At 38.4% G+C, this 12,010-nt stretch overlaps 1 protein-coding gene across 2 annotated transcripts; it reads right to left on the bottom strand.

The window, feature by feature from the left end:
- Nucleotides 1-4,295: 4,295 nt before the first annotated feature.
- Nucleotides 4,296-7,854, bottom strand: wdr31 (WD repeat domain 31). Of its 2 annotated transcripts, none has more exons than XM_070905028.1 (9): nucleotides 7,808-7,854; nucleotides 7,245-7,377; nucleotides 6,781-6,855; nucleotides 6,535-6,679; nucleotides 6,192-6,292; nucleotides 5,942-6,009; nucleotides 5,477-5,618; nucleotides 4,630-4,792; nucleotides 4,296-4,498 (listed from the first exon to the last, which is right to left on the bottom strand). In XM_070905028.1, exons 1-9 carry the CDS (start codon nucleotides 7,852-7,854, stop codon nucleotides 4,296-4,298), a joined length of 1,077 nt encoding a protein of 358 aa, XP_070761129.1. The 2 variants fall into 2 exon arrangements, with proteins under 2 accessions (XP_070761129.1, XP_070761128.1); XM_070905027.1 differs by having other exon boundaries at nucleotides 6,745-6,855.
- Between the last annotated feature and the right edge of the window lie 4,156 nt (nucleotides 7,855-12,010).

The raw sequence follows: 12,010 nt of genomic DNA on the forward strand, positions 1-12,010 counted from the left end.
GGCTTTTTATGTCTATTATTTCTGCCTTTTTGCCTTTTTTATATTTCTCATCATGTACTGTCATAACAGACTCCTTTTATGTTTAGCACATCTTCATCTATTCATATTCCCCTTGGCACAGTTTTTTGTAATTTAAATTTATAGAATCTGGACTCTGTAAATGCATGTTTTTATACAAATGACCCTAATGCTGTGCAAATTGTGGGGGAAAAATGTTGCTTTCAGGGTCTCATGAGAAAGATTGACATAAGTAAGTAATGTTGCTGGATGGTTGAATTGATCAGAGGGCTCTTGCAGCTCTTACACTACTGAGGCCAAAGAACCAACCAGTATTTATACCCTTGACACTCAGACTAACAAACTCCTCAGCAACTATTAGTACTGTATGTTTGAGATGCTTTGGGATGCATTTTTTACCCCACGCCTAATGTTTCTCGTTGTAGTAAGAGTGCAGTGTTTAATGTTCTTGGAGAAGGAAGGTGTTGCATCACCGTAATACCAGGTACAGACACATGGGCTCTGACTATTTCTCAGCACATTCAGGTAATTACCATTACATTCAGTACATTGGCTGGATTCACATGTTCTTATTAGACCAGTTGTCTTGCTTTTTTCATCTCTGTCTTGGAATTAAGGTTTGGTGCCAGATAAATGCAACAAAGGTTGCATTAAGGTTGACTTAATGTGTATCAATTGTTTGAAAATCTTTGGATTTTAAAAGGTTTCCCCAAACACACCCTGCAGTAGACCCCCACCCCCAGGTAGTCCATATAGCCAAAGTAATCTGGGATTTTCTTGCATGCTTTGTTTTTATGCCTATAATGTTCTGTTACATTATATACATGTTGTTGACTGCCTAGGTAGAGAACCCTTCCAAAATGTGATGTGTGATGTGATGAATTTTTAATTAATTTGCAGAAGTAAAGCTGATTTGAACGAGGGGCTTGATCCTGGTGTCCTGTAGTGTGTGGTTACAGTCTGTAGCCAGTGACCTTGTGTATGTTTTACGACAGCATGTGTGATTTATAAAGGTGTTAATTGAATAGTAATAATCATTATATACGTTATTGAAGGAAGGGTTGACTGTTTTCCAATGAGTCGTGGCACTAATGTTGTCACAGACGTGTGACACTACTACAGTTGCTTCAAAAGATTCAGGATTTTGAGGGGTGCTTATCAGGTGTTATATTTTAGACACTGGAAACAGAAGGAGGATTGAAATAGTTTCTCTTCAAAGGTCTCTCGCGCTGTTTTTATTGATTATTTCTAACCCCCCAAAAATGTCAGTTTCTGAGACAAAAACCAGCTTGAAAACACTCCTATCATGGAAGAGACGCTGTATACGTATAAGTTGCCACTAGCTGTAGGCCTACTCATGTACCACTTTCTATTGGCATCTCTCAGAACTGGACTGAATGCTACATTCAGATTATATTTATTCTCTGTCGGTAAACTGCCTGTTGAATGGCTAGTGGTAATTCCATTTATTTAATGTACTGTATTCTACTTATTCCTATTATTCCATGTAGCCTGCTTTTTATAACATGCCGTGCCAATAATGTATGTTGTCTTTAATTTAAGGCAATTGTTTGTATGTTGAATTTTAGTAGATGTAGTTTATTTTTTTAATTTCATCAATTAATTTTTTAATCAGAATATGTGTACTTCACTGATGTGGCAAGCACCAAACTGTTCTGCCTGCTGTTGCCTACTTTGTGTGTGTGAGTGTGTGTCTTGATCAAAACCTGTGGATGGCTAAATGATTTTTTTTTTTGTCAAAAGTGAAAATGAGGTCCAGATTTGATTAAACACCACAGTCTGACAAAGTCCTCTACTTTCTGATTCATTAATAATTTCATGCAGATATAAATATGTATGAGCAAATGTGTGTGTTTGTTTTTTTATGTCATAATAATCAGAACTATTTCAGGATTTAAAAAAAGTGAAGAAACGAGTCAAATGTGTCACCAAGTATACTCGAGTCACAGGAATCAATTGAAACTAATAAGTCTGGTTTGAGATTAAATGACCATTAGCATATAATTTTACCTTTTATTGGATGAATCACTTTAAATGCATTATCTTATTTTGTAGTACTTTCAGTATTTGGTGGTAACTTTCTAACTTTCTAAGGACATGTCTGGCACTAGATAGCACTGATGAATCTAGGGTGCCCATGGTGGTTTTGGGATAGATGCTCATATTTACTGTTTATTTGACAAAGAAAAAATCCAACAAAAGTGTTTATCTTCAAAAAAAAAAGGAATTAAATGAATATCAGCTGTGCCATATGTATAGTATAGTACATATAGTCTCTTGTTAATATTATCTGATCCTCTTATTGTAAGAAAGTATGCTCAAAAACAACACTTTATACTTTTTTTTATACTCTGTTATGGCTCACACAGCAGGAACATTGTTATTACAGTGAGTTAAATATTAGCAACACTTGGTTAAACACTGGGCAGAGGAAGCCCATTCACAATGTGCATACGATTGGTTTGTATTGGGATCTTTCTCAGAGTGAGCTGGTATACCATGAATGGTTTAATTTACCTGTAGTACTAGACATGAACAAAGCATTCATATTTAATGACATGTATGTAAGTGGCACATTAAATCTGCGAATAAATTAAAAATCTCATCTGACACAAAGAGCTACAACCAAGATTTACTCCTCAGACATTATAAAATGCTTTATTTATTGCTAAATCAAAATGTATCAAACACAGTTGGGTTAAATCAAATCAACTGGTGATGTTTAGAGTGGCAAATACCCAAACAGTAAATTCCCACAAAATGAAATGTCTGAAAACCTTTGGTTCCCCACTGCTTGTAGTGTTCCCTAAATTCTAGAAAAATAGTTAATTGTTGAAGCACCATATGACGAAGCCACGCATCACAGCTGAGTGAGTTTTCTTATTGCAACTCTCAAGTTTTCACTGTAACCTGCGATCTTTCATCTGCCTGCAACAAACCAGTGTTCAGTAGGTACGAAACCAACTGCTATCCATATAAGTGCATTTGGAATCACCTGAGAGTACATTACCGTTAAACTGGTTACTTTGATCCACCTCCTGACCTGTCCATTTTGTTCCTCTAGTAGTAGATAAATATTATCCTCTAAAATGGAATTGGATGATATAGCAACCCCACAGTCTTTGGGAGAGATGGCCACCTGGATATCTACAAACAAAAGGTAAATGATGTAATTTCTAAACTGCTGTTCAGTTATTAAACTGACACTTCAAATACAAGAGTGGTCCTGACATTAATCAGTTCAGGTAGGAAGCGAGTCTGGATTGCTAATTCAAACAGAGTAGTTCAGTATCTGTTGTTAATAGCGCAGTAGCCATGCCATATTTAAAAAATCCTGAAACCTCAATCAATATCTTAGTAACTTGTGCTTAGTTGCATTTGCAATATTTTTTTATTACCATTTGTTTATTCAAACAATACTTTATTAAAAAAGGGAATTAGTCTGGTATTTTACATAGTAGTTTTCAAATTTAGATATATTGGATATCGGCACCAAACATCAGCTAATGGCAGCTTCAGTTGAAAAATATCAGAATCTGTATCTTTAAAAACCATTATTGATTGAATTCTACCTAAAAACAAAGCTTGTTATACAGCCTTGTGTCATAGGTATTCATTTGGTCTAACACTTGACAGGTTAAAGCTACAGTACAAACTAATCAACAGTTACATTATTATCAACATACACATGTTCCGCTTTACGGTTTTGGTGATAAAACCTTTCCACAAAGTGACAAACAAGACTGTAAGTCTGACTGCCCCTACTAAATTTTATCTTACTCTTAGTACGAAATTCTATTTGGCTTCCAATTCTCTGTCAGACATCTCGTCAACTCCTCCAAGCTGAAGTAGTGTATAAAACTGCGAGTAATCTCCAGTTCTTCTGGCTTGGTCCAAGAAGGCAGCAATCCAAGCAGGATCATTTTGGTGTTTATAGTCTCATCATTTAATGGATATTGTGACTTGCAGTCTCCCAGAAGAGCAGCTTTGATGGGCGTCCAGGTGGCTCTGCTGGACAAAAGGTGCTTCCTCCATACACGTTATTATCATCCCCTCCTTTTCTCACTGATCTCTTCCATCCTTCTTCACCGTATGGAAGTATAGTAAAGCAAAAATGTCTATAGAAATATGTACAATTATAAAAAACAAAAAATAACTGATATCACATCCATATCCAGCGATACTGCTTGCTGAGTCACTAGCTGTTCACAGGTAAACGAGTTGTGTTACGAGTCACACCTGGCTCTTCTGTGCTGTCAGAAGCGTGCCAAAACTTTTATGTCTAGGCCACCAGCACCACCTGAACCTGCCCCGGAACCCTGAGCCTGGTTGGATCCCTGGCCCACCTGGATATGGTGGAGGCCAGAGTTGAAGCTGGCACACAACAGATTGTTGGAGTCACTGGGAGCCAGAGAAACCAGTGGACCAGCACCATCCAGAGACAACGTCCCTAAACAGACTGAGCAGAGGATGGCAGAGGGAAGGTTGGAGGAGAGTTAGTGAAAAGAGACTAAACACCCAAACAGTGTCTGCATGTGTTTGTATTTGTCTTTCTGTATACAAATGTTTCCTGCCATGAGTGGGTGTTACCTGCTGTGTTCTGATCCCAGATTTTGACAGAGCTGTCATGGGAGGATGTTGCTACCCAAGCTGTGCCACTAGGCGGCACAGGCAGAAACATACAGCAGGCTGTGGTCTGGAGATGGCCTCTGTACTCCACGACTTTACATCCGGGCTGCCGCAGGTCCCAGAGCTAATAACACAGACACAACTCCACTGAGAACAAATGACAATGTCAGAAGTTTCAAAACTATCTGCATAAGACAGTGGACAAATTACAGATTGTGCAATAAGAACTGTCGACAGCTGACTTCCATCCACCTTAAAATGGCCGAAGCAATCATGACATAAAATAAGATATTAATTAAATGCAAGATGATAAAAGTACATTTTCAAGGCACTGTTGGAAACAAGGTGTTCCCACATGAGGAGCAACATAGTTTTATAGCCAGGCGGAAAAAATGAAATCTGAACAATGACAGCTGCACTGTACTACAGAACCACTGGTAATTAGTCAAATAGGTGCTCCTGCACAGGATTAACTTCTTCATATTTGACTCTAGTCTCTTGCTACTTTAAGAAGATACAGATTAGACGGGAAACTGGTCTAGCTGGGGGTGTCAAACCCACAAGGGAAACATTCACAGACCATCTGCACAAGGGTAATGTTGAATTATTGTTTTGTTTGAGAAAAAATGGAAAAGAACTGGTATTAACTGAGTAGCCACTGGCCTCACATCACATCGGTTAAGGCACAAAACGTATTGTTTATTCCAGTTGGTGTTTGTCTAGTATCTACAAATACAAACCCAAACAGGTAACCTGCTGACAGCCTCTATACAGCCAACAACCACACAAACACCTCCAGTGGTCTCACCGTGGCTTCACAGCCCTGGCCTCCAAAGCCGTTGCTGCTGGACACCAAGTAGTTTCCATTTGGAGAAATGTCACAGTGGGTCTGGATGTATTGCTTGGCTGGAAAAGTATTGGTCACCTGCCATGCACGGCTGTCCCACACCCTGTACACATAAACAAAAACAATATTGTAGAAATGCAAATCTCACTGACTGGCAATAAAAGCTCTGAGCTCTGAAAGCTGACATCAAGTACTCAGTCTCAGTGTTGCCTTTATGTAGTTCTTAGTTCTGACCCTGCATTGTTACCAAATGAGGAACATCCCATGATTGAACACCTTTTTTGCTATACATTTTCCTAAGAAGTAGAAACAAGTCAGCATATTTCACATTACCAACTGCAAACTGGATTTCAATTTCCTTGCTATGCTGCAGATAGCACACATGCATCTACAGTAATATAGTTGCAGTAGCAAGTTTTTCTGTACCTTACGGTCTTATCCTCAGAGGTCTGCACTACAGAGGAGCTGCCTGGCACCCAACACACATGAGTAACCTGGACAGAGTAGAGAGGAAAGGGGAAAAGTTTACAGCCTGCAGGGTATGAACTCTGAACGGCTTATTGATGTGATTCTTTTTCTTACACGCTCAGGTAGGCACCTAAGGCGATCCAGCATGCCTGAAACAATTCTTAGTACAAGGTTTTGTGCACACAAAAGCACATACTATCATTCTCACCAGGTTTCTAGAAATGTTGTGTCTCTGTTCACATTTAGCAGACTCTATATCCCACAGGCACATCCAGTTGTCACGAGAACCGGTGCACAGCTTTCTCCCATCTACAAACCACAATAAAAACAGGTCCATAGATTCAGTGAAGATCAATAATGTGAAATAAATGTGCACAGAGGTATAACAGAATACATTTGGTATTGGATAACTTTGAGTTGTATCATGCATTCTGACATACTATAAATCTTTAATACTTTATCTTAAGCAATAAAAAAGGCTTTCAGACAACAATTAAAATATGTACTCATGAGTGCGGAGACTCAGTGTGTGTGTGCCTGTGTGTGTGTACCAGGGCTGATAGCTACTCCATTGACCACCAACTCATGCCCACAAAATTCCTGAATAGGTTCGTCCCCCTGGTTTAGGTCCCACATCAGCACAGTCTTGTCCCGTGAGGCACTAAAGATCCATGTACTGCCTGGATAACACACCGCCTGGCAGATGAAGAGGAGATGAGACCAGAGGATACGTATACGTGAAATGTGTAACAGCGTCACACCTTTATCAGTTTGCGCACACACAGTATTGATGTTACCTTGGTAACCTCTCGGTTGTGACCCTGGAAGGACTGACACATCCGGCCTTGTTTCCAGTCATACACCACCACAGCCTGCAGGGGTGGACACATGCACACAAACATATACACATACACAAACACATGCACATACAACAATGTGTGAGAACGGGTGAATGTGACCTGGTCTGTAAAGCGCTTTGGGAACCGTTAAGGTTGAAAATATAAGTGATATATATGTGATGACCATTTATTCCGGGATTGTCCTGTCTTACATGGCCCATAACACTTTTAAATGAAAATGTGTATAGACTTATTCTTGCATTTGGCATTCCAATAAATAATCTTAAAACTATTACACTGGTTAATTTATCACTTGAACTTGAACTCTTAAAAGCCAGAGAAAAACATCAGCAAATAAATACTGTGGTTACAATTCTATTATATATATAAGTGATCTACTACTAGTGCATAGATGAATTTACCTGATCAGTCCCACCAGAAACACACAGATCTGGACTGAGATTGGTGACAGTGTTGATGGACCCTTGATGAGCAGGTTCATACTGCACCACCTGACTGTCAAAGGTATTATCTCCCTTCTCTCCTGGAGATGCCCTGAACACAAAAAACACCAATGGTAGAAATAATAATTCACAAATAAAACAAATTCAGCCACTATTTTCATTAAGATTAATGTTGATGAGGATAACTGACTGTTTATTCTACCTCTATATTATTCTCATATTATGTTCCTTTACAGGCCCCACTGCTAAAACTCTTCTGCTGTCACATTTGTTGATGACACTTCCCATGTAGACATACAACATAATAAATACACTAATACTACACAAGTTTTTTTTAAATTTGAGTCAGTGAGTAGCTCCTCCATTTCCATTGTGTACTGTATTGTGGACAATGATCATCAACACCTGACATCTTTGATAATAGTTCTATTTTTGTCTAGTGTATACTGAAGTCCTGGTTATATTTAGTATGTAGTACATGGAAGGACACAAAAACTATTTCAGGAGTGCACATGTCTCACCTGTAGAGGTCAGACCTCTTGCGAAACTTGCTCTGTAGTTTGCCCATGTCTGCTAGGAACCTGCAGCCACACTGACACACAGAGAGAAATGCTATCACACTTGGTTGCATCCATAAATGTCTATCCTTCCCTTTAATGAGCAGTGGTTCATTTCAGTTCAGTTCAAAAGCTCAGTAAAGAAAATTCTATCTCATCATAGCAATAATCACATTAAACACAAAGAAAGCAACCCCACACTGAATGTTCTATATCATTTGCCATTAAATACACTCAGGTCATTGACTGAAATCCTTAATATTTCAGATTGAAACTTGAATTCTTTGACTTGAGAAACTAAAAGGCTTGTAAAGGTATTATTGTAAAGTGTATTCTAATGTTCTTATTATTTTCCATTCCCTTACGATTACATTCTGTATAATAATATTTAAGGCTCACCTACATATACCACACATCCCAACTTCAGTAGATGTCTCTTCCTGCGAAATATCTTGCATAAGGATAAGACAGAGAAGTCTACAAGATGAGATTAAACCACACGTTCACACGCAAGGACTACTTTCTCACACACACGCACAGCTAAGCTCCTCCCTCGTTATCCCGGCGTACTCCTCAAACAAAAGACAGGAAGGAGAGGGCTAAAATCCTATTAGAGCCGCATCATTACTGTCACAAGGAATTAGTCACTCGAAAACACCTGCTGAAAACTGTGATGCCAATCACAACGTAACAACACCAGGGGATTTTAACGGTAGTTACTAATAGAGATAATGGTTCATGACTCGTGGTCCTGGAGATATGAAAGCAAGATTTCTTACCTGTCACTGGCAGGTGTGGTCGCTGTGTGATGCTGAGGCAGTGTGGCTAGCTCGCTAGCATGCTAACTAATCTTTATCTGTCATGCCAAGATAAATCAATGCATTAGTAGCACCAAAAGGTGGATTTACAAACGTTAAAACTTGATGTAGTCGTTGTCGAGGCGACAAAGAAGCGTTTCCCGCAGACTGCCATGATAGTAAGTTGTCCTAACTGCATGGGAAAGTGCACATAAGTGTTTTTTAACTACGCGGACCCATCCCTCTCTCCGTAGCGACCACGAAGCGACGCTTTCTCGTATCTAGGCGAGGGGGGGGGGGTCACGTGACACGGGGCAGGAAGTAATCGACAGCTTGTTCGCCTACAAACTAAAGGTCAGAAGTACAATCTGATGTGCAATGTATTGTTGCATTTCTGATCGTGTAATTTTCTTCCATCTACAATTCATTGAATTCAATACATGTGCACAGTTTTCTGGGCATGAGTCCCAGGCGAATTATCAAAGTTTATGGGGGACTATTGTAACCTTGAAAATGAAAATGTAATTCCACAATAGCATTATAATTTCCGTTATCTGAGTAAAAATGAAAATGAAAATGGAATAATCCAGTTTGCATTTTTATTTTCACATACTCATATGGGTGCTTTTTGACCATATTAAAATGAAAATGGAAAAAATATTTGGCATTTAATTTTCAAGTTATACCCGCTGCACAGTGGATAATATTCAAATATTAATTCGAATTTGAAAATTAAAATGCAATATAAACAATGTAACCCCATTTCCATTTATGCACACAATTAAAATGAAATTTTCTAACAGTTTGAAAATGAAAATGGCATTTGACATTTTATTTTCAAAGACTTAACCTGCTGTACAGTTGACAATATTCAAATGCAATAAGAAAAACAGCGCCCCCAGTCTATTGCATTTACATTTATGTCACCCCGCTCTTTTGGTGTCAAAATGAAAATGCAATCTGTCAGTCCTCTCATCAAGGCGAGTCTTCAGTTAGGACATCAATCATCCTCTGTAGGCGGGACACCATAGGCTACCTATATGGAAGCAAAATTAGGGTTATTAATATTTTGAGCTTGTGAAATTATGTTCACAAATAATTTCACAATTCACAAATTCAGATACATGCATGCAATTTTATTTCACATGCACCCAAAATGTGATATAACTGCTGGCTGTAAAATTGAACATATTTCAATAAACATTTTACTCAAATAACACATACATATGTGGAAAAATAAAACAATATTGTGGAATTATATTTTCATTTTCAAGTCTACATTATCATTTTAATATAGTCCCCTATAAGCTTCCATACTATACACTGTACTTTCTGTATACTGCATATACAGTATATCTAATAGGCCTATTAAATATACTTTATATGCAGAAAGTACAGTATACAGCATATTTAATAGGCCTAGCCTCATCTGACACAGTGTGGCTAATGACACTGACATCCATCCATTGTATATGCTGTTATTCAAATTTCATATTTATGCATGTTTTCCCTCAGTGTGCTACTAATAAATCTCTGAAAGCCTTAACATTGTCTGGAGAAGAACCAACAACCAAAAGCTCAAACTTTTCTTTGCAGATATCATCATTATCTCGGTACTCTATCTTCACTCTGTCCGATGTCATAGAAGGATGCAAGAAAGTTGTGTGTTCAAAGTAAAGACTATACAGTATGTGCATAATACATTTGACTGGGGACATGTGAAGCTCATTTAAAATCTGCATTTCTAGTTGATGAAAAATAAACTGGTATAATTTGGTTTTCAGTCAACAACATGATGCAATTGTTTAAAGGGTAATTTCAACTTTAAACCCGACAATGCTGAACCCATGACAGGTTGAAATGTTACCGACCTGTGGCTGGATGCCTCTCTGGAGAGCTGGTTGGTTGACCTTCATTACAGGCACAGGTTGACTGGCTCCCCAAGCTGGAAATCTGGGACGAATCAGACAGGTCCCTGGACAGCTAACATTAATTCTACTAGAACCATTTTACAGTTTTTCTTTTCATGTCATGTTTTCCATGCTTCATTCTACTCAGATTTTTTTCATGCTTGTTAGATAAAGGAAAGATAAGAATGGCTTTGACTTCATGAGCTGGATTTAAACGAATGCATTACGTGCAATTAAGCACTGAGTCACTGGGATGTTCCCATTTAAATGGTCTAAATAGGCCACTTAGTTAGGATACAATCAACACTGCTCAATACCTATGTGAGATGACCTCAATTCTGTTTGCAGCAAATGGTTTAAGTGAATATGAATACAGTTAAAATCTCAAACTAGTTTGTCAGACATTTTACAGAAAAATAAGGTTGATTATAATCTTATGATGGTATTACAAACAAACATGCTATTTCAATGCTTAGCAGATTCCAAATTTGATTATGTATGACTACTATACTATTTTCTTTTTACGTACAAAAGGAGTTAGTTTGTCTGTTGTTTGATTAAAGTTTGTCTGCTGTAGGATCTATTATAATAAAATGTTTGAGATCCCCTGGTGTAATGTGCCTTGACTTACATGTACAGTACTTCACTCACTTTCAGTGAAGTAAGGCAAAACAAAAGCAGCTCATGTAAACAAGCGTTCTCACTTCACTAATCCTTATCTCTGACTTGATGGTGCAAGATCCACTTGGCTCACTCACACCGTCACGAGGACTGGTGTGGAGACTTATAGTACTGTAGATATTTTATGATGCAGTTAAAAACTCCTGAACTTTGCCCTGCGAATGCCCATCTGCTAATTTCACTAGACTTATGTTTCCATTTGAAGGTTAGTGGAGAGTGTGGCTATTTCTCAAAGTAAGAGGCGAAGCAGAGAAGTGAAATGATTTGTAATTGAGTCAGCATTACAGTGTGTGACCCACCAAGAAACAAAGCTGGCAAGTTTTCAGGCAGGCTTTAAACACAAAAAGCCTTTAAACCAAAACTGGCCAATAAAGCAGGTCTGCAACTCATTCTACAGCCACGGCTCTGGTCCTTAATCTGACAGGGATTCAAATGAGAAATTCAGTGTGTTGCTTGGGACCCAAGCTCATTACTTTTAGGGCAGGTCTTGAGAAGTCCACTGTAGCCCCAATCCCAAAACAAGAATGTGTTGACTGATAATATTGATTGACTATCTTTCCAATAATGAGCGGGTAATGACAGCCAATTGTTTGGTAGTGGAAAAGGCAGGTAGTTCAAAGCTAAATTCACTGATAACTTGGCACAGGCAAGAGCAGTGGGGGTTATCATAATGGAACAACTGTGGATACATGATATGGCCTCTAACATCCATCTATCTACTTATCATTACATCAATGTGTAAGTGTGTGGGCCTATTGTTAGAATAATGTGACCAACAG

Source organism: Enoplosus armatus, chromosome 4, assembly GCF_043641665.1.
Source record: "Enoplosus armatus isolate fEnoArm2 chromosome 4, fEnoArm2.hap1, whole genome shotgun sequence".
NCBI lineage: Eukaryota > Metazoa > Chordata > Actinopteri > Centrarchiformes > Enoplosidae > Enoplosus > Enoplosus armatus.

Bases quoted from the DNA above. Each gene is read 5' to 3' on its own strand.
- wdr31 (XM_070905027.1), bottom strand. From the start codon at position 7,854: ATGGGCAAACTACAGAGCAAGTTTCGCAAGAGGTCTGACCTCTACAG. The intron at 6,856-7,244 runs GTAAATTCATCT...CCACCCCTGCAG, and splicing joins TTTCTGGTGGGACTGATCAG to GCTGTGGTGGTGTATGACTG. The intron at 4,793-5,476 runs GTGAGACCACTG...CTGTGTTATTAG, and splicing joins GCCAGGGCTGTGAAGCCACG to CTCTGGGACCTGCGGCAGCC.